The 26354-nt window shown below is 45.6% G+C and overlaps 1 protein-coding gene across 2 annotated transcripts in view; it reads right to left on the reverse strand.

Annotated features, from left to right (window-relative positions):
- The window catches only part of DOCK1 (dedicator of cytokinesis 1), a 503869-nt gene that overhangs the window by 329941 nt on the left and 147574 nt on the right, over window positions 1–26354 (reverse strand). For both annotated transcript variants that reach the window (XM_023637097.2, XM_023637090.2), the window contains exon 24: window positions 1408–1478. In XM_023637097.2, coding sequence (XP_023492865.1) covers window positions 1408–1478 — 71 coding nt within the window. The remainder of the gene's footprint in view (window positions 1–1407; window positions 1479–26354) is intronic.

The raw sequence follows: 26354 nt of genomic DNA on the forward strand, positions 1-26354 counted from the left end.
TTGGATCTCCAAGCACATGGCACAAGCACCAACTATGAACCTCTAATGGACGAGGGCCTGAGCCCAGTGCACACTGAGGACAGGCGCAGAGTACGGTGATGGCCCACCCAACCACAGCTCCCCTCAAGTCCTGTTTCTCCAGACCTGAGGCTCTCAAACACGAGCATTCATTGGAAGTGCCTGGAGGGTTCGTTAAAACCAGATGGCTGGGCCCCTACCCCCACCAATTTCTAATCCAGCAGATCTGGGAAGAAGCCCGAGACTCAGCATTTTCTAACAAGTTCCCAGGGACTGACGATGCTGCTGTTTCGGGGGCCACCCTTGGAGAGCCGTGCTCAGAGTCAGGGCATTCCAGAACCCCGGGAGGGCAGACATGGGGTCGGTGCCCGTTTGTTCCTCCTGTTCTCATTTAGGGCATGTTACAGTATAACCAGTGTTGGCAGTTCCCGGGAGCATGAAATAAATGTGTCCATGCAGGACTCTAAATCCTCAGGCTCATCAGAAACAGGATGATTGGTGGGGAAGAGCAGCTCCCCAAGAGCCCCTCGCCCTTCCCTTCCAGGGCGTGAGTGACCTATGGTGAACAGAAAGCACAGGAAGGGTGCCATATTTCATTCAGTTTAGCCACCCGGGGGACAGGTGGCCCTTAACTAATATTTAAGTGGGCTTTTTTGGCTGGTAAAAACAGCGTTGGTGCCATCACCTGCAGGTAGTTTATGGTGTCAAATGTTAAATCAAAACCAAACCAACAAGCAGATAAGGACTGGGCTGTAGACAGCTGGGGGGAGACAGGAGGCACGGCAGCAACGTCTACACATTAAACAACCGAGACCGGGCTTCTTGGACGGCGAGGGCGGTAAAATCAGGAAGTAAAAGGAAGGACTGGGCCCCGGCCTCGCCCCTCAGTCTGAAAGCCCAAGGACCAGCTTCCCACGGTTATGTTTTGTTTTGACTATTATTTTAGATGACAACTTCTGCCTGAGGCTCAGAGCCCCTCATTGAGGGGCTCCCCAAGAGAAGCGGTGCGTGTTATGAGGAGGAGGAGGCAAGACACGAATATTAAAGCTCTTGTGGCAAAATTTTTAGGTGCTGAAAACAAAACCAAAGCCCAACAACCACACATTGACTTTCAAACACTAGAAAAATGCAAAACGCCAAATTTGTATTGTATACCCATTGAGCTATAAATAACCCTCTAAAGAAAATATTGTGACTGTTGACAGATGATACTTTTTTCATATAAAGACAGAATTAGTGAAGTGGCACAGATACCACCACTAGCACATGTTCCACAACAATCCAGGGCACTGACCTCTGCCAATATGAGACAGAACCCCAAGCATCTCGTAAATTAAATGCACTGAAAAGGAGACACACAGGATGCCTTCGCCCGGGGTGCTTCCTTACCTGAGCTCTTTGGGATCAAACACCAATTTCACATCATTGACGATTGTAGGCAAGTATTTCAGCGCTGCTCCCTGCAAACCAAGACCAGAGAAGAATGCTGAGCCTTGTGCAGTCTGGCAAATGTTAACACAAATTTATAATTACTATAAAGAACCACAGACACACCAAGAAGAGAAAGACCACTTTCTAGATGACAGGCTGATGGCTAAACACAACAAAGACAGAGCAAAGAAAAAACTTCGGATCCACAAACAATGATGATTTATTACATCATAATCTTGATACATAATAACAATGATAATAATAGAAGCCAACATTTATAGCCTTCTGCCAAATGCCTATACTGTACTAAGCTTTTATGTGATTTTTCTCCTTGACTCTAATGAAGTTATAGCGAATGAAGACCTGTGCCCTCAGAAGAATCCTCTTCCATTCGAGTCCCCGCAGCTCCATCATATTCAACAATTAAAATAATTGTCTTCATTCCATTCCAAAACAGTTTTCCTGTACATCTGTGTATCCCTTAATTAGGAATCATTTTTTTCTTTAGTAACTTTATCTCTTATATTCATATCCTGTATCTTCTAGAAAACCCACTCTCTCAAAAAATAGAGGGATGGGAATAATGATAGATCCTAATACAGGCTATGTGTTATGCTAGGGCCCCTGTACATTTCATCTTTAGTCCCAACAGACCTCCTACTGGGAGTTAGTTGTGTTGGAAGGCAAGGATACGGACAATGGAGATGTTAAGCACTTTGCCCCTGACCACACAGCTAGTACTCAACTGAGCTACAATGAAAATTCAGTTCCATGGGCAGCCAGAGTCTCAGCCCCCTCAATACATCCTGTTGGGAAAAGTTTCTGGATTTTAAGTGTTCTGATGCTGGCTGCCTCCCCTTCCTGCAATGTGAATCTAAGTGACTCCTTATAACAGGCTGGATTCCTCCCTCCCTGAATGAAATGGAGGAAAATAACACTCGTGCCAAACACCTCCAGCGGTTTCATTAAAGCTCAAAATGAAACTGAAAAGAGAATAGGATAACACGTTGAACACTGGAAAATACCACACCTGTTACATAAACAACTGTTAATACTATTTTCCAAAAGCAAGTAGGCAGAAACCCACCGTAAACATAATACCCTGAATATGGATGGTCACTTGCAATAAAGGGACACAGACCCCTCCACCTCCACCACCTAACGAAATTCACTCCATACCCACACCCTATATAAAAATTAATTTAAAATGGCTCATAGATCTTAAATGTAAAACTTAAAACTATAAGACTTCTAGAAGAAAATACTTGTGACTTTGGGCTAAGCAAAGATTTCTCAGATATGACACCAAAAGCATGATCTGTAAAAGAAAAAACTGAAAAAGTGTACTTCATCAAAATAAAGAACTTCTGCTCTTCAAAAGAACTTCTGCTACGATAACAAAAGATGAGCTACACACTGGGAGAAAATAATTGCAAATCACATATCTGATAAAGATTTGTATCCAGCATATACAAAGAGCTCTTAAAATTCAATAGTAAGATAGGAATCTTACCCCCAACACAGGCCAAAGATTTGAAGAGACACTTTTCCAAGAAGATATATAGATGGCAAATTAGCACTTGCAAAGATGCTCAGCATCATTAGTCATCAGGGAAAAGCAAATTAAAACCACAATGAGATACCACTAATATCTATGAGAATTGCTAAAAAAAACCCAAAAACAAACACACATACACACACACACACACACACACACCGGACAATACCAAGAGCTGTTTGCAGATGCTACTAGTCTGAATGCAAAACTAGTTCAGCAACTTTGGAAAAGCACCTGGCACTTTCTCATAAAGTTAGACATGCACCCTCCATATGGCCCAGCAACTGCACTCTTGGTCTTGACCCAAATAAAATGAAAAGTTATGCTCACACAAAACCCTGTATGTGAATGTTTACAGCAGCTTTATTTGTAATCATCAAAAACTAGAAACAACTCAAATGTCCCTCAGAGGTGAATCCATACAATGGAATACTATTTAGCAATAAAAAGATTTTTAAAAAAACCAAGTCCCTTACAGGCAACATGGATGAATCTCAAATGCACTCAGAGAAGTGAAACAAGACAAACTCAAAAGGCTGCATACTGTATGATTCCATTTTTTAGACATTCTAGAAAAAGCAAAACTATAGGGATGGGGAGCACCTCAGTGGCTGTCAGAGGATGGAGTTGGGGTGAGGGCTTGTCTATACTGGGGGATGGCGAACGTAGGGGGTTGATGGAACTCTACTATATGACGGTATGCAAATTACACCTTACTTTTAAAAATGAATACAAACATATTACCTGGATAGGTAGGCATGGAAAACACCGGAGAGAATGCTGGACCCAAGTCTCAACTCTGATGCCAAAGAGTGAAGTGGTCAGGCTCAAGTCACTTCAAATGAGTCCCAGTTTCCTAATCTGTGACACGTGAGTCTTGTGTACACGGCAGACACTCTTCTAGGTGCTCGACTCTATTGACACAACAAATCCTCAGAACAGCTATATGACAGAGGTCTATTACTACCCCTCTCACAGATGAGAAAGTAGAGGCACGAAGCGAAGTCATTTGTCCGGACTGGCACTGCTGGAATTTGGAGCAAGTCTGTCCACCTCCCAGGTGACTGTGAAACCACCACACTCAATCATCACCACGATTCTCAACGCTTCACAGTCAAGATGATAAAGGATGAGAAAGTACTTTCTGCACTACAGCATCAGCAATGCTTTTTTCCAGGTGTTAACCCTCTCCTTCGATGCTGGCTGGATCCAGGGATTCCAACTATCCGCTTTGAAAGGCAACTTTTGAAAAGAACATTATTAAACAGAAACAACTTCATTCTGGTTCCGAAAGTTCTGCTTCAACTAGCTCAGAGTTGCTTTGAAAAACTACAAACTATTTATCGTGACATTTAATAATAAGCATTCGCACAGACTCCCTGCTCAGGCCCTACAGCATCTCATTTGGTTGGTGATGGTCCTGAGGGCAAAGAACGCATCAGCTTCCTGCACGTTATCCTGCACCCAGTAGAGCACTGTCTGCCTGTGGCAACTTGATGGCTTCCAATTCACATGGACAAAGCGGACAGTGACAAACAAGACAGGCCTCAATGGCCCACTTTCCCCTCGCTGCCTGGGGCTCCCGGGGCGCTGTGTTAACCAGGCAGCCTGAGCACCTGAGCAGGGCCTCGGCTCCCAAAGGCTGCCCCCAACTGGTGTCACGGTGACACCCAGAGAGAAGGTTGTGCCCACTGAAATCCCAAAATACAGGTTAAGAGAGAATTCTGCCCAACAGCCCAACATCTTACAGACTTTATGTCTTATGGGGTTTAGAGAGAAGAGAGGTGGACCACACACCTGACATCAGTCCTGGATCACATGACAAAAGGACAGGACAGAGGAATGAAGTGAAGGAGGAGTGGGGGGTGCCACCCCTTGTACTTCGTGTCCATCTCTGTTCTGGTGGTCCTGGGCTCTTTTCTTCCACTCTCCTTTCCCACAGTGAGTGCTTCAGTCTGTCTTCCCTCTCCTCAAGCCTGGGACCCATCCCCTCCCCATTAATCTCATCTCCTCCTTCAGAGAAAAACAAACTATCACTAGAAAGGGATTCCCAGAGCTGACCCCCCTTAAGCTGAAACCCTGGCCTCTGCCAGCACAGCCTCTGCCCACCCCTCCAGGCTCAGGGAGGAAGCGCCCGCCCACATCCAGGGACAGGAATCCTGCCTTCTGGGCTCTGGTCCCTTCCCCAGCTGGCTGCTTGAGGACCTCCTGCCCTTTGTCCTTCTAAGTGGCTCAGTTCTCACCCTCGCTGGCTCATTCCCCACTCCCTGAGCCCACACCAGTCTCTCACCTTAAAACCACCCCAGAGCTCCAGGCTCCCTCCCTCCTCTCCTGCACAGACACTTCCCCAAGCCCTGGGCTCAGCCAGCATCCACCGCCCAGCACATTCCCTCCTCTGCCCTCTGCAACCTGACTTCAGATGCTGCCACATCTCCACTCCTGTCAAGGTCACAGCGACTTCAGGCCTTTTCTTAAGTGACCCTTCCAATGACACAGATATGAGCCCTCACCTCCTGTGGCATCCACCACCCTGACTCCCAGGCCACTGCCTTCCTCTGCACCCACTCCTCCCCAGCTTTCTGCGCAGGGCCCTGTCCTCCACCCCTCCCTTCAAGTTGGGTGTTCTTTGGAGAAGTCATGTTCTAGACTACTCTCCTTTCTCCACATGCTCCTCAGGGACCCCACCTTCAGCTAAGCTTCGGACTCCTAGTGCCTACCACCCTGGCTCACCTCTCTCCTGAGCTTCACATCCACACCCCCAACAGCCACTGGACTTCTGCACATGGCTGTCCCACAGACACTGCAAATTCCACCTGCCGCAGTTGGAGACCAACACCTTACCTCCCAGTGCTTTTGGCTCAGGGCACTGCACAGCTGAGCCCCAGGTCACAGCATCAGGCTGGAAGCTCCCTCTCCCTCACAACCCCCGCTGACCAATCACAAAGTCTGGATCCTCACCATCAAATGCCCACTGGTTCTACTGCCTTCTCCATTTCCACAGTTTCTACTACTTGGTCCAGGCCACTTTCACCTCCCTCGAACACGATGCCACAGCCTCCTAACCAACCTCCTGCCCCTGCTCTGACCCCCTTGAGTTCCTGCCTCGCTCCAAGCCAGGGCAGCTTTCCTAAGATGCAAATCTAACTTAGATACTTGAGTGGCATCACCTCGGTCTTGGGATACAGACCCAAATACCCAGCATCCTCAGAGGCTCTGATCCCACCTCCCCAAAGTCCCCCCCCTCAGTGGTCTCTGCCTCCATCTGCAGGACACTCTCCAACCACCTGACGCCTTGCCCAGTTTCCCACATAGACGAGACCCTCTCTCTGCTGTGGTCAGAGCTCAGAGGCTTGTGCACATGCTGTTCCCTCTTCCTGGGTCACTGCTCTCCTCTCCCCTACTCCTGTCCCTGCCCCCAAAACACTCAGAGTTAATCTCTGAACACTCCTCAGTCCTTAGCTTTGACATCATTATCTTCAAGACACACGGATTCTGGGCTAGGCATCTACAGATATTCCTGTTATGGGCTGTAATCCAGGGTCGACATGTCTGTATCCCCCAGACGACGCTCCCATGCTGTGGCCGGGCCTATGCCTTCTCTCTAGTCTCCCTCAGGCCTGGCTGAGGATCCTGGACACAGCAGAACCTCCAGGACTCCCAGACTGACAGAGCTTGCGTAAAGTCACCTCTGAATTCTCAAGAGACACTCTGCCTCTTTGCTTTCGGCCCACAGAAATGGCCATCCTTAGCTAAGAGAAACAACTGTATCCCCTCGAGTCTGATGAGCAGCCAGAAGAGGCAGCGGGAACTCGGACATCCACCGAACCACAGGCTCTCTAACTTTCCTGCAAAGGCCGTTCCATGGCCCACTACTGTCAAGGACCACATCTAGCTTTGCCCATTTCTAACATCGGTTATTTGTCGAGAATCTCAAGTGTTTTGGATTCTGCTCATGTTTGCAGCCAAAGGCTCCTGTTTCCTCTGTGGAGTTGTAGGCTGCTTCACTCAATTCCGTCTCTCTCAAGTGGAAGGAGCTGCGGCTTCAAGAGCTTCCCAAGATGCAGCGCGCCTGACTGACAGAGCGGGGCTCCTGCACGGTGCAGACTGCGCTGGGCACAATCTTATCTACAGAAAGACACCTCCAGAAATAAAAGTTCCGAATGCAGGCAAGAGAACCTACCCGGCACGATCCACGGGACGCAGTGTCGGTTACTGGACAGGGAAATGGGTTCAGGGCCAGGCTGTCTGCAAGGCTCACCTCCACCACCTGCTAGGTGAACTTCAGAAGATGGCATTTCCTATAAGTACTTATTATTGGGAAAATGGTGGTGGTTAATGGTGTCTGCCCCTGCGCGCTGGTGGGAGGCTGGAAAGATGTTTTGCAGGCAAAATGCTCAGCACGTTATTCTAACACATCACTAGTGCTCCACAGACGTTGGGCATTGCTGCCACAGGAAGTGGAGGCAGGAGAGCATGTGGATGTGTGCAAATATGAACATGGAAAACCTTAACATGCAGAACTCTCCAGCCTGACACTCCACTCTGTGAGAACTTCCATTTACGAAGTCTTATTTAAAGTGGTAAATATTGAGTGGACTAATTCACCAAATCACAGAAGTAGTCAGGATAATAGAAATGGAGGGCATTTGAGGGATTTTTTTTTTTCTGTTTTTGTCTTACTCTCATTATCTTTTGTAAATAAGTTCTTTCTTTAAACAAAATCTTTCTCCAAATGTGCAAGGCACTTCTGAATGGAGGAGAGAGGCTGGAACATTCAGCAACCCTTTGCCCCAGCGTGCCTCCCAGGGCTTGGCTAGGTCCCCTGCAGGCAGTGGGTCGGTCACTACTCAATTCATTAGACATGTGGGATGGGAGATGAGAGTGGAAAGGGGCATAAAGCCTATGGGATGTGCTCAAGAGGCAGATCTGAGTGTGGAGTGGGTCCTCTTCCTCCATCCCACCCAGGGCTATGAGCCATGGACCACATAAGCTATGAAAGCACAGCCATATGACAAGGCCTAGTGAGGAAGAGAGAACAGCACAATATAGGAATTTAGATGAATGCACTGTTTTTAGCATTGTTTAGTCATCTCCTGTTTTTTAAGTCATAATTGAACTTATCAAATCAATATTTGCTTTCCAAGAAAGTTATTTCTTCAGATTCGTTACGAAATAACTGAAGGTAATAGCAGTTTAAGACCTGGCTTGCATTTCTCTTTGAACTCAGTAAAGCTTCCATCTGTTCACCTGAGAATGGATGGGTCCAATTCTAAATGTACTTGGACCTGGGGGCAATCGACACGTGTGCACTGACACACTGACGTGCTGAGAATATGCACTCGCGTCTCCTGCACACTCAGACACACGAAGGCTTTAGGTAAAACTGAAATTACCACCGAATACAATAGGGCTTCTCACCGTTGAGCAATGACTGAAAGCCAGCAAGCCAGGGAAAGTTCTCAGAAACAAAATTAGAGAGAACCATGCCCAGTAGGAAGGCTACTTCTAATTCTATTAAAAGACAGGCAAGTTGCTGACTGTCTCGCTTAAAATTGGGGTCATCGCTTAATACGCAGGCAATCAAGAACTCATGGTACCCAGCAATCCTAACTGAGGAAGGGAGGCGAGGTCAGAACTGAATCAAAACGACAAGAAGCACATGGAAACCAAAGTTTTAGAGGGGAAAAAATGCATAAAAAGGATTATGAAATGGCAGAAAACGCTGAAAGTTTTCTAATTGCTGAAATAGTTCAAGTTCAAGAAATTGAATAAATTTTACACTCTTCTCTAAGCAAATTTAATTGTCGTGCATCTCATGAGAAAGCCAACTTAATCCAAACCGTAAAACAAAACGAAAAATGCACTTTCTATCTAGTATCAGTTTAATGTTGTAAGTGTCTCTCTGGCTAAAAATATTACTACTGATGATGATTAATAGACACTATTTTAGGGTAAAGTTCAGACTACATTATTCAGTATAATTATTTTAATTAAATCCATTAGCATATCTTTATATAAGATTACAAGAGCTATCGGTGATACAAAATAAGTTTTTCTTGAATAATGTATGAAGCAATTATTAATTTACATATTTCTCAAGAAAACGCATATTAAAACGATTCCATTTGGAGGTTTTGAGTTAAAATATGTAGGGCTCACAAATTCTCCTTTCAGACTTATGCTTTCCTTCTTTGGAAGATTTAAGGCATAGCCAAACAGCCTCAGAAGAACCAGAGCATTGGTGATACAGGAAAATGTGGTAAGACCACTTGGCCAATAGGTATGCTTGGACCCGAGGTTGTGCCTTTCAGTGGGAAGGAATGAAACAGGGCAGATGGCTGGACATGCTGGCTTCGTGCAGCTAAGGAACAGAGACACACAGCACTTTGAAGAGATTCCAGCATGTGCCACTCTGAGCCACCCTGGTTTACACGTTGTAGAAATCCAAGACAAAAAGAAAGATAATGACAACTGCTTCTATTCCTTAAACCCTATTAAATAATGACTACCTTCATCTTATGTATCTTAAATTTAAAAATATCTCTTCTGTTTGTAATCAAGCTTCCTTTAAGCACATTCTGGTCTTTAAAATAGCATTCCCCATCTCTACCACCAAAACGCTATGGTTCATTCAATCCCAAGTGACAATTTAGCAGTTAGAGGAAATCATTCCTATGAGTAATTTCATGTTTAAATATCACATAGTCCAAACCAAAAAATTAATGAAAAAGATATGAACTTCAATGAATCCAGTACAAGCTCTTATACTTAAAAATCAATTTCTTATGGGGGCTGGCCCCGTGGCCGAGTGGTTAAGTTCGCGTGCTCTGCTGCAGGCAGCTCAGTGTTTCGTTGGTTCGAATCCTGGGCGCGGACATGGCACTGATCCTGCATGCCACAACTTGGTGGACCCACAACGGAGAATATACAACTATGTAACGGCGGGGGGCTTTGGGGAGAAAAAGGAAAAAAATAAAATCTTTAAAAAAAAAATCAATTTCTTATGGCCAACAAACATGAAAAGATGGTCAACATCATTAAACATTAGTGCAAATCACAGCTACAATGAGATATCACCTCACACGCATTAAGATGGCTACTATCAAAAAAAAAAAAAAAAACCAGAACAGAAAATAACAGGTGTTGGCAAAGATATGGAGAGTTGGAACACTTCTGCACTGTCGGTGTGAATGTAAACTGGTATAGCCACTAAGGAAAGCAGTATGGAGATTCCTCAAAAACTTCAAAATAGAATTACCATATGATCCAGCAATTCCACTTCCAGGTATTATCTCCAAAACAACTAGAAGTAGGATCTCAAGGAGATTGGTGAACACCCATGTTTGCTGCAGCATTTTTCACAATAGCCAAGAGGTGGAAGTAACCGAAATGTCCATCAATGGATGAATGAATAAGAAAATGTGGTATATATACACACAATGAAATGTTATTTAGCCTTAAAAAAGAAGGAAATTCTGACATATGTTGCAGCATAGATGAACCCTGAGTACCTACGCTAAGTGAAATAAGCCAGTTGCAAAAAGACAAATATGCATGTCTGTATGATTCCTCTTATAAGAGATTTCTAAAGCAGTCAAACTCATGGAGACCAAAAGTAGAACTGTTTGTCAGGCTGGGGGCTGGAGGGAACGGGGAGCTGTTTAACGGATAGAGTTTAGGTTTTGCAAGGTGAAAATGTTCTAGAGATCTGCTTCTCAACGATGTGAATACAGTTAGCACTACTGAAATGTACACTTAAAAACTGTTTAGACAGTAAATGTTATGTGGCTTTTACCAAAATTAAAAACAAGTAGATAAACAAACAATGTGTTATGCCTTCCCTGGAGAATATCAACAAGGGTAGAGGGTCTTGCCCTGTTTCCCAGGGGAGGGATGCTATTTTCATTGGCAGGATGGCTTTTAGCACCTCTGGCTCCTGCCTATTCAAAGTCAGGAATAACCCCCTGCACACAACGCACACACGGAGTCACTGTCACAAACACACAATGCCCCTGACATTCCCAAACAGCCCTGGGTTGAGAACCACCAGGTTAGACAAGAGCTTCCCCACCCGTGGGGCTATGTCACAAATGGGTCCCCAGAGCACAGAAGCGCTCAGCCTTTGGGTCAGCCTGGCCAGACCTGGGTCCCGGAGCCTCTCCAGCCATGAGAAGCTGCGCTATACAAGGATGATGAGTTTCTATGTGCCCATGTATGAAAAGGGTGGAGGACCACGAGCTCAGGTGTGCCCTGGCTCTACCTCCTCTCTCACAGGTAAGACACACTACTGGAATGAGCGCCAGACGCTGCACCTGTCTCATCCTGGATTCCCCGGTGCCAGGTGCACAGGAGACCAAAAGGGAGAGCAGTCAAGGACAGAACAAACTATAAGACAGTGAAAGGTCAGGGTGGACTGCCAGGACCCAAGGGGTGAGGACAGAGCTCCAACCCTCAGCAGAGCACAGGCGCCAGCAGATGTGGGACTAAGTAGCAAACAGTACCAGGCAAGAGAAATAAAGGGGAGGAATCAGCTAACCACATCACGGATGGGAATAAAACCCTCGTCTCTGGAGCCACTGTGCTCTTCTTAACCTCCAAAAATCCATTTGCCAGGAATTGAGTCCTGCTAAATAGGGGTGTTACTGTAATCCAGGCAAGAACAAACCTGAATTAAATTACGAAGGTTTTTTTTACTTTTTACCAACACAGCCATGCACCTAAGGAGGCTCAGGGAGAAGAGGATGACCCTATGAACAGGGCCCCAAAGCCTCCAAATTGGTTACCTGTCTAGACAGCTTCCAGGAGCGAAGCACGACTTCCAAATGATGGTGATTTTCTAAAAAACACTTGAAATTCAGAAGTCGGTAGACAGGAAAATGGTCCAGTTCAAAAGCATCTTCAGGGCCTGACTCGCAGTGAAGCGGTTTGAAAACAGCGACGGGAGAATATAACACATCACACTTGTATTTGACTCACAGTCTGAACAATCTTACAAAATAGAGCCTCTGAGGAGCAGAACCGGGTGGAAAAAGGGGCCTGTGCAGGACAAGAGAGGAAGGAAGACGGAGAAAGAAGGAGAAAACCCACAGGCTGCTCTTTTCCACCCACAGCCCAGCCCACTCCATCAACCCTCAGACAAACCTAGAAACGACAGTCAAGGTTGTGGAGACACTCAACAGGCAGCTGTAGCCCGAGAGGGAGAAGAAACCCCCTTCGGGAAGAGGAAACGGTGAAATCAAAGAGGGACCCAGCCCTCTGGGATCCGCATACCCCTCCCACTCCCAGCCAACCCCAAGCCACATGCACATTGGCTGCCCTGCATCCCACACACAAACCCAACCATAGTGGGTGACACTGTGTCCCCCAAAAACATGTACAGGTTCTAACGCCTGCTACACGCAAATGTGAACTTATTTGGAAATAGGGTCTTTGCAGATGAAATCAAATTAAGATGAGGTCACACTAGATTAGGGTTGGCCCTAAATCCAGTGCTGGTGTCTTTATAACAGAAAGAGAGGAGACTGGGCACAGAGGCACACACAGGGAAGAAGGCCAGATGAAGGCAGAGGCAGGAGCCGAGGGATACGGCAGCAAGAAAAGCAATGCCAGACCGCCAGCAGCCGCCAGGAGCTGGGAGACACAGCAAAGGACCCTCCCCTAGAGTCTTCAGAGACAGCACGGCCCTGCCGACGGCTCCAGAACCGTGAGAGAATTCATTCCTGTTGTTTGAAGTGGTCCAGATTGTGTTCATTTCTTACGGAACCCCTGGGAAATGAATGCACCGCCCGGTCCCAAGACCAAAAGGCAAGGATTCTCCCTCTACCTGTAGTAAAAGATGAAGGTTTCCTTTCATTTTCAGTCTGTTTCCAACCAAAAGCTTTGTAAAATACAATAAAAGTGATATTCTAGTAAACCAAAATGCCACTTGGATGACACAGTGGTGTCAAATCACTATGTAAGTTTCTAAGCATGTACTGTCAGTGCTTGTCCTGGTCTCACTAGAGAGAAGTAATAAACATCGTGCCTAACAGGCAAGGGCCTGAGACCTCTGCTGTGAGCCAACAAAGAGCTGTGTGTGCTGGGCCCTGGCTCTGACACAGCAGGTGAGACCCGCAGGGATGGGGTATGCCTTGATGAGGAATGACAGAGCCAGGATTATGGCTCCACCTTTCCAGGGTGGAATCCTGACACCTCCTCCCCACCCAGTGCCTCCTTCCCCACCCTCCTCCCCAGCACATGAACATTACTGCTGTGGTCACTCCACTATTTATGGTCTAGCCAGCCCTGTCCAACAGAACTTCCTGCAGTGATGGAAATATTCTGTATCTGCTCTGTCCAATACAGTGGCCACTAGGTACATGTGTCTACTGAGCACTTGAAATATGGCTAGGGTGACTGAGAAGTAAAAATTTTAGCTTTATTTAATTTGAAAGGATTTAAATCTAAGTAGGGCAATGCAGCTCTAGAAGACACACCATCACAGCTTTCCTCAGTCTGCTCGTTTTATCCCCAAGTTGGTGCCTGAACCCTGGGGTACACTGGTACTGATTTCTCTTAGTTTTTCCCAGAGGACACATCCTGTAAGAATTAAACAAGACACTGCAGGGAAGAGGTCTGGCACACAGTCGGTGCTCAATCATTTCCTTGAAGACAGAGTCCACCCTGAGACTCTTCCATGTCATAGGCTCGACGATTTAGTAGGTTGTAAATAAATACTCATTTTGCTGTCTTTGATTAGGAATGCCATATTTTGACATGATGTGCTCCTGGAAAAGGCACATCTCTACTATGACTTCTAAAATCTCAAGATTGATTTGCTGTCCCATGAGTCTGACCTTAAGAGTTCTCTTCTCTCCCCTCTAGACAGCCCTCTCTACCACTTAGGGAAAAACACAGCACGAGCTTTGATCCCTTGGGCCTCAACTAGACCCTAGATGTCTGAAAACATAAAAGATAGCCCTGTGTTTGCCCTATAGAGAACGGTTTAATATAAAAAGGAGGGGAGGAAGGGAATCTTTTCAGATCGATCTTCATATGGAATTCCGGAGTCCATATAGATAAAACAATAAAAAGAATGTCCATTCATCAATAAAGCAGAGAGAATTACCATGTCGCTCAGCAGTTCCACTACTAGGTCTATACACAAAAGAACTGAGAACAGATGCTCAGACAAAGACTTGCAGATGAACGTTCACAGCAGCACCATTCACCATGGCCAAAAAGCAGACACAACCCAAATGTCCCCAGCTAATGAAAGGAGACACCAAATGAGGTCTATCCATACAATGGGATACGATGCGGCCATGAAAGAGAAGGAAGCACTGACACGTGCTACAACACGGATGAACCTGGAAATTACTGGAAAATACACTAAATAAAAGAAGCCAGACACAAAGGCCACTTATTTTAGGCCGTCATTTATATGATATATCCAAAATAAACAACTTCACAGCGACAGAAAACAGATTAGCGGTCGCCGGGGCTGGGGGAGGGGACAGTGGGGAGTGACTGTAACAGGAAGGGGGTTTCCTTTTGGGGCGATAAAAATGTTTTGGACCTAGCTGGTGTGCTTGAATGACATTATAAACGTACTAAACGTTCACTTTAGAATGGTTAAAACGGTGAGTTTTATGTTATGTGTATTTCACCACAAAAAAATTATAATTAATTTTTAAAAAAAGAATGTGCTGCCCCCAACCGTGAAATGACACTTTTCGTTGAGATTGTCACAGAACTGCTCTTTACTTACTGACTCAGAGATGCTGTCTGTCACTGGAGCTGTAACACATGTGACCGACCCACAGGATGGCTTCCCACAGTGTCAGACCGACACCTTGGAAACAGTGAGGTGCCCCAACCCTCTCTAAAACGAGGCATAAAATGAGTCATCGTAGTAATGATTCCAGTGTCAGAGCCTGGTTCACGGGGACAGCTACATCTCGCCTGAAGCCAGCCACTATCAATGCCAATGCTTTAATCAAGCCAGATGTAATAAAATCTACCAAGGTAGAAATCCAAGGAAACCAGAAAGGAGAGCCACCCCAATGTCCCCAACACCATCACTGTCCCAAATGCCACCCAAACACACTTCCCTACTTTTCTATAGTTGTGTCTCCAACTGGTGTCTCAACAAACATTTGCTATCTAAGTCAGAGGATTTAAAACATGAACATCCTAATTAACAACTTTTTAGAAATGTTCTCAGACATGCAATATGGGCAGTTTTTATAAATGTTGCCAAAATAAAGAAAAGCTTCAGGTTAGGTAATTAAAAATATTTCCACGGGTCAGTCTCTTCTCCTCCAAAGGAAAAGCTGGTCAGGGCAGACTAATTATCACCACGTCCAGACACCAGCCCTGGGCCACGTCTCTCTTGGAGACCAGAGCGTCAACCCCTCTGCTCCCGAGGGCGCCCCCCACCCCCACGGCCCACCCTGGGCCTCACGCAAAGATCCTGTGGCCTGGTGTCGGGACTCAGGGGCAGCCTGCTCTCCTGGGTGGGGTTTTCTTTCCTAGTATCTTCGATGTGGGGGTCTGAATCCTCAGTTATCCTGAACACCCACCCCCCGGCCCACAAAGGATGTCACGGGGGAGGTTGAGATGAGAACACAGGAATGGAAGGAAACAAAGGGAGTGCACAGGGGACGTGAAACTAGAGAAGGAAGAGAGGGGTCGGGTGGGACAGGGCTATGACCAGCCAGCAAGGCGGGGGTAGGCTGAGGGAGCCATCTGTCCATCCACACAGAGGACGTGGAGGAGCAAGAACGATTGCTCCAGGAATGCGGGAGCTGAGCAGGCAAGAGGCCCCAGGAACAGGCTTCAAACCCACAGAGGGAACAGGCAGACCCGAGATGACCGGAGAGACTGGAACAGGTGGACCTGAGATGACAAAGAAAACTCCAGTAGGGCTGAGTCATCAGGGCAGGCGAAGGACAAGGGACTCAATCGATCAAGCTCTGGCCACCGCTCCAGCCACCACGGAAAAAACCCTTTCACGGGGTGGCAGCTGAATCAGGCTGCTGAGGAGGAGAGGCAAGTTGAGGCCGTCAAAACCCAAGTTTAGGCAACTCATTGAGCTGTGTTGTTACAGCTGTATGAGTTCACTAGGGATGTGTAACATGCACAGACTGCACAGCTTCCAGAGACCCAACAGCAAGGTGGGGCAGGGCTGGTTCCTCCTGAGGCCTCTCCTCTTGGTTCGCTGACCTCTTTCTTGGCTTGTAGGCAGACTTTTTCTCACTGTGTCCTCACATGGTCTCTCTTCTGTGTGTGTCGGGAGATCTCTGATCTCCTCCACGCATAAGGACACCAGTCTCACTGGATCAGGGCCCATGTCAATGACCTCATTTCACTTAATCATCTCTTTAAAAGCCCTGTCTCCAAATACAGTCACATTTGGAGGTGCTGGGGGTTAGGACTTCAACATACGAATTTGGGGGACACAATCCAGCCCATAACACAGAGGTTCCCTCTTCTCCTTTCTTTATGCAAATACATTTGTTTATTAATAAAAAAGATTTTTTTCTTCTCCTTAATGGCAATCTCACTGTTATACGCTGTTGTAACATACCGCCATGAAAAGGGGTCCCTTCGAGAAATGCAAATCAAAACTACACTAAGATATCACCTTACACCCGTTAGATTGGCAAAAACATCCAAAACCAAGAGTGACAAATGTTGGAGAGGTTGTGGAGAAAAAGGAACCCTCATACACTGTTGGTGGGAATGCAAACTGGTACAGCCACTATGGAAAACAGTATGGAGACTTCTCAAAAAGTTAAAAATAGAAATACCCTATGACCCAGCCATCCCATTACTGGGTATCTATCCTAAGAACCTGATATCAGAAATCTCAAGAGTCCGTTGCACCCCTATGTTCATCGCAGCATTATTTACAATAGCCAAGACGTGGAACCAGCCTACATGCCCAGAAACTGATGATTGGATAAAGAAGATGTGGTATATATACACAATGGAATACTACTCAGCCATAAAAAAAGACAAAATTGGCCCATTCACAACAACGTGGATGGACCTCGAGGGTATTATGCTAAGCGAAATAAGCCAGTCAGAGAAAGACGAACTCTATATGACTCCACTCATAGGTGGAAATTAGTATATTGATAAGGAGATCTGATCGGTGGTTACCAGGGAAAAGGGGGGGTGGGGGGAGGGCACAGAGGGGGAAGTGGTGTACCCACAACATGACTAACAAAAAACAAAAATGTACAACTGAAATCTCACAAGGTTGTAATCTATCATAACATTAATAAAAAAAAAAAAAAAAAAAAGGGGTCCCTTCGAGGAAATGCAGTCCAGTGTGGGGAAAGTTCAAATCTGCCAACAAACAAGTTCTTTCAAAAGGACATTCTCCCAACATCCCCACCCCCAGCCACGGGGTAGACACACTCCCCCTGGCAGGACCACACAATGGCACACCTGACCCAGCCACAATAACTCCTCTCAGGTCCCTCAGAATTACCAATGGGGACGAAAACCCACGGGTCATGAGACGTGAGCCTGTCAGTGTCCTGACAGGCGCAGAGACATTGTTGCTGTTCGTGAGTGTACCTACCACACCGTACCCAGCATCTGGCTTTGAGAAAGATCAACACATACTTACAGAACGAATTATAAAAGAGTGTTTTGCTGGGTGTTTTTATGGTTCATGGTGGCTGCTGGAAGAGGAGGAGAACGAAGCCCAGAGCATGCTGAGAGCTAGCTAAAATTCAAAAGAGCTACGGCATCCTGTCCCTAAGCAGCAAGTCATCTGGACACGCGGAATTACAGGAACGGCTCTGGTTTTCACGTTCTTGTTCTGTAACAGCACCTTGAGCAGGCACGCGGGGGACAGGGCAGCTCTGTGCATAATGAAATAGGGTGATGGGGAAAGACGGCCTCTGCGCATTCACAGCAGCTGCTCCTATACCTCTCAGCCTGCCGTGTTGCCCTCACAGGTTCCTCCTCTGCCCTCTATGCGAGCTCATGAGCCCCCATGAGCCGGGACTGGCTTTGTTCAAAGCCTGCCTCCTCCTATGCCCAGGCCACCTCCCAGCACACTCTTTCCAGTTAGAAAGGTCCTTCCTCATCCCCACTCCTCCGCCATCTCCACCCTATTTGCTCAGCCTCCTCCACTGGAACGAGTCATCCACAGCCCTGCAATGTTCCTCCAGGGTACCGAGCGCTCTTTCCAGGAGAACAGGGAGCAGGTGCTACAATTCCTGCACAGCCCCTCAAAGCCCATGGCGCTCCCTGACCACTGCAGAGAAATCCACCAGACAGGCGGGTCTGGCCCAGTCACTTCCCTGCTGAGCACCTCCAGGAATGTGCAACCCCAAGAGGCCCAAGTCCTAGCTTCCTCCCGTAACACTCCAGACCATCCACAGCCTGGCCACTCCCTGCTGATGTCTCTCTCTCAAAGCTATGCTCCCACACCTTTCTTGCTTTCCAGATTCCTGAGGAAGCCAGGTGTCCCCCCTCCTCCCCTTTGTCTCTGCCACCCTCTGCTCCTTAACTCATTCACTGAGCCCTTGACTAGGCAGCCGAGATGCCCCTGCAGTGGGAGCCCACCAGTCCCTTCCTCAGACACACATACACACACCCCCAGGACAACAGTACCGTGAACGTCACCTTGTTGTATCAACGGCTAGGCTATAGCACCCAGCTGTTCAATCAAACATTAATCTAGGTGTTGCTGTGAAGGTAATCTGCAGATGGGATTAAGATCTATAGTCAGGAGACTTTAGGAAAGGAGATAATCCTGGATAAAGGAGGTGAGCTCAATCCAACCAATTGAAAGTCGTTACGATCAGAACTGGGTTTCCCTAAAGAAGGAAAACTTCGGCCTGAGGACAGCAGTGTCAGCTTGTGCCCCAGAGTTTCCAGCCCGCCCTACGTATTTCAGGCTTGCCTAGGCAGCCCCCACGATCACGTAAACCAATTCATTGCACTGGATAAACGCACACCCAGTGGTTCTGTTTTCTGGTGATGCTGAACTGATACTCCTCTCATGCACATCAGCCCTGCACAGGCTGACCTGCCTTACCTAGGTCCGCCCCACTGGACCCAGCACATCTGGAGGGGAGGTGCCTCACCCAGCACTGCAGGTCCCCCCAGCCTCTGCCTGACCCTGGCAGAACACTCGGGGGAGAACTGTGGAACCGAATGGACTGGCGCTCAATAATCACATGCTGAATTAATAAAAGAGGCAAACCAATAAATGCTCAGCTAACTTACAAGGCAAGAAGCCCGCCCTCCACATGTTTAGTCATTCTCTCTCTCACTTACTCAACCAAACTGTACTGATTGCCTTAAAGATATGTTAAAATTACAAAGAGGATTGCTCAGCAAAATTGTTGAACCCTTCTAGAAGAAACTTTCCAAACACAGGGTTTTTCTTTTTCCTTTTAATAGAAGTTTTGACGCTGAGGGTGGTGCAGTCATTGACCACTTGGCCGACATGAGATTCTCAGGACCTTTCAGGCCTTTATACGAGTAACTGTGATGCAATTAAACATGAAAATCACAGAAAAGGCAACATCGATTCCTTTAAAATGACTTCCCCCAAAACCTGGCTTCATTTTTCCAGGTAACACTAAAAGACATAAAATATACCTCTTATGTGTCCTTTCCTAGCTACAGTTCAAATAAATTGTGAGTTATCTGGAAAGCGCCATAATCATTGTTGTTTTCAGATGCACTAAGAGAAATGATAGATTCATTTCAACCAAAACAAGAGTTCACGTAAAGACATAAAAACAGGGGAAAACCAAACACAATGTTGAGGTATCCACCGTGCACATACATAGCAGTCAAGTTAATAGCTTTTAATAATTTCTGACGAGTATGTTTAACACAGACACGGGAGCAACATCCCTGTTTGCAATCTGGAAAAAATGGTATTTAGCTCCAGAAGAAGACAGTGCCTACTCCCAAAAGTGACTGAAGGATAGAGAAAATGTCAGAGGAAACGACAGTCAACAGTCAATAAGAAGTGAAAAGGACAAAAGCATCGACTTCCAATGTATAAAAGGTTTGTTATTTGAAGACTCCACAATGTGCCTGGACAGATGATACAAAAAATCTGAGGCACCTGATGGTGGCTAACTGGTTATCAAGATAAATAAAATTTGGAATGCATTTTACAATTACACTTATCTAATTGCCACCATCAAAAGAGAAAATCTGCTGGCTTGCACTTTGCATTTGCAAAGCATGATTTAGAATGATTTGGAGAAAACTTTGAAATTAAATACAAAAGCAATCTCAAGAAAATAATTTATTGGAAAATGAAGTGACATGATCATCAGAGAAAATTAAATAATTCAGCTCTGGATCTTGGAAGGTCTGGAATTTGACAAAGACAATAACGTATAAAAATAAAACCACGAAGAAGAAAGTTCAGGATGGGACTCCCCATTTATTTCCAAGATTTGTATTTGTAGCCAAAGAGTCATTTCTCTCTTTATTGACCAATTAATATAAAAATTATTTTGGTTCAAGAGCAGGGGAATGGGCGATGTTTCTTGGGAATGAAGTCTGTAAACTAACATTCCTTCCAGGCCCTCATACTCAAGAAGGCCCGGACTCTCACACCGAGTTAACCCTTGATTGGTTTCGGGAAGAAGGAGCACCAGGATTTCTCAGTGACCCCAATCCATTCTATCTAACAGCTCCAGGGACCAACCCACGACTCAACAATCTCCCACAGATGGATCCACAGGGCAGCCCTCCTCCCTCCCCCATCACCATGAGCACCATGGACTGAGCCCAGCACAAATTTCTCAGACTTGGTCAATGCCAGGTTAAATTTTATAAAGCAATGACTTATGTTAGCTGTTGCTCTAAACACTGCACAACTTCTCAGCACCCCCTTGAGAAGGTGATGTTTCCTGTGCTGCTTGGAATACTATAAGCCCATCTTCTGAAAACTCGTACCACTTTGGCAAATGTGGTGTGAATGCCATACAGGCAGAGAGTGAACAAGGTCCCCTGTTTAACAGATAGTGTTCTTTCCTTCCACCCAAACCTGACCACATTTCTTCACCTTCTGGAGCCTTCTGGAGCTTTCTGGAGCCCATGACGAATATATCTTGCCTCATCCACTTCCACTCACCCAGCTGTATGTAACTGCCTTTCGCCCCTATGAGTCAGGTGTCCCTGGATCTAAGACAATCCCTCACTTTCCAGTGAGAGAATTTTACATTTTGGCAACTTCAAATATATATAATTTTATGCCTATAGATAAAAGCCAAATGTCTACTTATAATACTCCATTAATTTAACTATGTTAAATTAATGTTCTATCTAAACTATGTTAGATGGATTCCTAACATCATAGCATATAGATATTAATTTAGAAATATTTTTGTCTACTCTCACATTTCATGAAACTATTTTATATTAACTTTTGTATCTTTTATATGTGTCTTAATCACCAACATCCATTTTTTGGTCATCATTTTACATGAATCTAAAATGTTTATAATATGGGACTTTTTATGGACCACAATAAATTAATTCCCAAGCCACAAATCCCCATTTATATAATATTAGCAGTTTTATTTTTTTAATTTCTATGTTAGGTACTTATGCGTGAACTTTCATGATCACGGCAATGTAACCAATTATCCTACTTTTTGAATGACCCTTAAAAGGTTTATTATAATGACATCCAACACTTGGGTGCAAAGGAGCAGGAAGCTGCGAAATGTACGTTTGTTTCTTTGCTCCTTTTTTATCAGTTCTGCCAGGTAATTTTTAGAATCACGACAAACTAGCATCAAGGTTTCAGGCAAATGTGTTTTGGTATTTTTTTTAAACAGAATAATGAGAAAGATGTTATAAGGCCTCAACAAGAAGGCTACCTAATTTTGGAGTCAATAATAGTGGTAGAGACAAATGGTGGGCATGCATATACCGGGCCATTACCTTGTGGCGAGCAGGTCCTGCAATGTGGGGGCTTCTCCAGATCTGGTTCCTAGGACCTAAACAGCAACTTCCTCCAGTTTTCACACTCCCCAGGACTGAGGGGCCTTGTGTCCTCACTGGGGTCCTCTCGCATCCCCTCACTCACTCAGGACCTCCCCAAGAGCTGAGACTCTAATATCTTTCTGCATCCCCAACACCTTCCATAGTCTCTGGCCTCTTAATAGGTACTAGGAAATATTTTTCAAATGAATACATGTAGGAATAAAATCACCAAACGGCTTTTAAAAAAAGGTATAGTATCCACAGGTGAGATTTGGGGAACAGAAAGAATTCTGGTTCAAAGAATCCTGAAGTCACCTGTCCTAAACACCCGCATGCAACCTGGGATGAGCCAACACAATGTCCCCATCAGACTGTGACAACTAAGAAAAACAGAGAAAAGGAAAACATTTTATAACAGTCAAAAGCTTTTAAACTTTAGACCTGTTCCCTATTATGAGGCTGGATCCCTTCTACTTTAAGAAGGTCAGGAGGTCCTTTCTTAAATAAAATAATAGTGATAATAAACAGCAGTGGCTTTGTATTTTTGTTGTATCACTAACTAATGAAATACACTTCTCTACTGTCTCTTTCCCCTGACTAAAGCATACGCTCTGCTCCCCATGCCCGGACACTGACAGACCTCCACATCTACAAGATTGCCTGACACGTACTTGGTACTCGACAAGATCTGGTGACTGCAATTCTTTTGATGATAGCAATCTGTTTTTACTGGCCCATCAAATTCTGCTAACTGTTGTGCAAAACAGTCTAGGAAGCCCACACAATGAAGAAGGCCAATGGGTAAGAAGGATTCTTAGCCGTCCTTTCTTCCTCGAATCCTCCCCCACATTCCAGGCCCAAGGCTTCTCCGTTACTGCAGAGGCCAGAAGGTTGAAGGGATAAGAATCAGGTTTGGGGTAGACAATGGCTAAAAAAAGAGATGGATTAGAGGATGATGAAAAAGCCAGGAATCAAAGGCATGGGATTCCTGGTCTTCCGTCCCAACGGGGGCAAAGGGATCTCAATGCCCTCCCTTGTCAGTGCCCCAGGCTCGCACCTCCCCAAGTATTCACATGAGGTAAACACCTCTGATCAGCCCTGTTTTGCAGAAGCCACCCCTCTTTGAGCACTGCCCTACCCTCTTGCTCACTTTTGCAAGATTCTGTGTCCCCTGGTGGGTGTGGCAGACAGGACCAGGGAGCATTTCTGGGGTGGATGTATTCTGCATAGAATCACTGTAATGGTTGAGCTCTTTCCCTCGACCATGGAAATCCTCATGGAAACTCACTGAAAGATACGGCAAACAAATATTCTGTTGAGATAGGAACTTGTGTTTTGTTCTCATTGACATATGACATAGAAGGCCATCTTGCTTTGTAGAACAGAATACCACACCCATGAGGGGGTGGGTGTGGGGGGCATCAGTAGCATTTTTATTTTTCCATTTGGGCTCCCAAAGAGAAGTCGCTGGACATGGTGAGGACGGCCCCAACCCCTTTATGCCTAGAGGCCCATATAGGGAGAGGGTCTCCTATATCATGATTAGATTTAACGTCTGGCATGCTAGTGAGAGAGGGGCTTTGAATCATTTGTCTGCTTAACAAAAATAAAATAGGAGATAATTATAATGTGATAACTAGACGCCTCTTGAACCCAAGTGTGGTGGAGAACATACACATTTAGCTAAAAATGGCTTTATATGTTATCTTCCTAATTGCAATGTATAACAATCACTTGCCAATGAAGAATTAATTAATTCTAAGTCACGAAACACCCATGATATGGTCAGGAGATTATTGGATGAAGGATTTAAGGATAAAGGAGGTTAAAAAAAATAGCATTCTTAAGTCATCAAGTGACAGGACAATATCAAGCAATGGGATTTAGAAAGATTTAGGTTCATTAGGAATACTGATTTTTGGGCTAGCCCCATGGGCAAGTGGTTAAGTTCACACACTCTGCTTCAGTGGCCCAGGGTTTCACCAGTTTGGATCCTGGGCACAGACGTGGCACCACTCATAAGGCCATGCTGAGGTGGCGTCCCACATAGCACAACCAGAGGAACCCACAACTAGAATATATAATTACGTGCTGGGGGGCTTTGGGAAGAAGAAGAAAAAAAAAAATGAAAGAAGATTGGCAACAGAAGTTAGCTTAGGTGCCAATCTTTAAAAAAAGGAATACTAATTTTGTAGGAACAATACAGAAAAGAGGGAAAAGTATAAATATTTTTTAAATCCAAAAACTCATCATTCTACTTACGACAAGTGCCACGAGCCCAATATTGTGACCAGAAGAACGTGTGGCCATCCTGACCCCAGTTAAGTAAGCACAGCAGAAGGGCTGTCTATTAATCTATTTTCTCTTCTTTCTCATAACATAATAAAGAAACAGCAAAACTGCTCAGTTCAAAAGCTTTAAACAGCTTCTTAAAGATTCTAAATAAGTTTTAGTTGGTTTTTCGTTATCTTCTATGTATCACAGAAATTTGTTTGGAAGATTAAGAAATCACCTTAGGAAAAACAGAAAACAGAACTCACTAATCATCTTCCATTTAGCCTTTTATGTGAGTAAATAGGGAAATCATTTATAATCACATCCATTATAAAGAATTCAAATTATTCCACTCTGTTTTATTATCTATCAACAGGAAGCATACCTCCTCACTATCGAGTTCAGGGAGTGAGTTTCTCCTATGATTAACTCCTATTCTAATACCCAAAGGGTTTCTCAAATCAACGCGGTCAGGTCAAGAGTCTACACCACAGGAGGCAGCAGAAGGAGAGAGTACAGATCCTGAGGCACACTCTCCAGCCACGAGATGAGGCACCACTGAGGGACCAGCGCTGCTCGGCCAGCTTGGAGGTGGCCTGGAAAGTGATGGCACCAGGTGCTGTACATCTACTTGGATGCCAGCGGCAGGTGCATATTCAGAGTAACTTTCTGGTCCCCAGTTCATGTATTCATTTATTCATAAGGTGTCGGCACCCAAGATATGCCAGGCCAAGTGCTCACCGGCCAAGAGCTTTGATCTGCTGGAAAAGTGGGCGTGCAAATGGCAGTTGCCAACACACTTCTTCTCGGTGGTTTAATAAAATATCAGAGTTCTTTGTGGAGGACTCTGGGAGTCCAACAGCATGAAGCACGGGATGCCAGGACAAACTAGTATAAGTGGCCTCTGCACTGGGTTTCAGAGGCTGGCTAGCAGATCCCCTGGGAGAGAGGAGGGGAGCATGCATCCAGGAAGAGAGACCTCTACATGCAAAGACTCATAGACAGGCAACACCACAGCATGGCAAGGAAATGAGCAGTCCCGTTTGGGGCCTGGTGTAGAGACAGGAGCAAGCAAAGGAAGGGGTAAGGCTGACAAGTGTTCGGAGCCAGTCACAGGGGGACAGAAGGCCAGGGCACGTTCTGGCTCCTTCCGTTCCTGCCACACAGCCACGGTCACTTCTTATTCTCCCACTTAAGCCTCTATGTGTCCTCTCCACCACAAGCCAGACTCAGGCAGACACCAACTCCCAGAGCCTAGAAGGACCGGGTCTGACTGACTATTTCCAAACACTGAAGGAGAAATGACTGTGAGAAAGGAAGGCTCTGTGTTCTGGCGAGGAAATGACACCTGGTGGGAACACCTCTTCCTCATTACTACAATTAACCTTTCCTAGCCTGAGGTGTCAGCTGCCCATCACAGTGATGGAGAGAAAAGAGGACTAAAATAGCAAAAGCCTGTAGCTGAGAGAAGAATGGAAGCAGAAGCCAAAAGGAAGAGAGATTGAGGCTCTTGTTTGCCTTCTATGGGTTCAAGTTCTTTCCTGTGAAGGACCATCATACATATAAGCATCGCAGGGCCAGCATAACCGTTTCATCATCACGGGGGTTGAAACGTTCCAACTCTGGATTGTGGTGGGATGAGAGGGTGCGTACATTTTCAAAACTCTTTAAGCCAGACCCTCCACAGGGTTGAATTTATTATACCTCAACAAAAGTGAGTTTTGAAAGAACTCATAAGGGACCATGATTCTGTTTGTTCATGGCAGGGTAGAAGAACTGAAGAGACTGCCTAAAATGCTGAACCAGGACACAAGCATTTCCCCCTGTCTTGGATTAAGGCCAGGAAATCCAAGGCTGTCACAGTTGCTGTTGCCGGAGGAAAGAGCAGGGCTGGAGTCATATAACCGTACAGAGACCCGGCGGAAAAGACAAAAATGGATGAGAGAAAAGTGAAGACAGGCAAGAGACGAGAACCATGCTGACCACCAGGGTTTGATCTGATGTAGCGGGTGCACCCAGAGGATGCATTCCTTCTCAGACTTGGGGACCATGGAAGCATTAAGCAGTGTACCCCTCCTGTCAGGAAATCTCAAATGAATGC

Source organism: Equus caballus, chromosome 1 (assembly GCF_041296265.1).
Source record: "Equus caballus isolate H_3958 breed thoroughbred chromosome 1, TB-T2T, whole genome shotgun sequence".
NCBI lineage: Eukaryota > Metazoa > Chordata > Mammalia > Perissodactyla > Equidae > Equus > Equus caballus.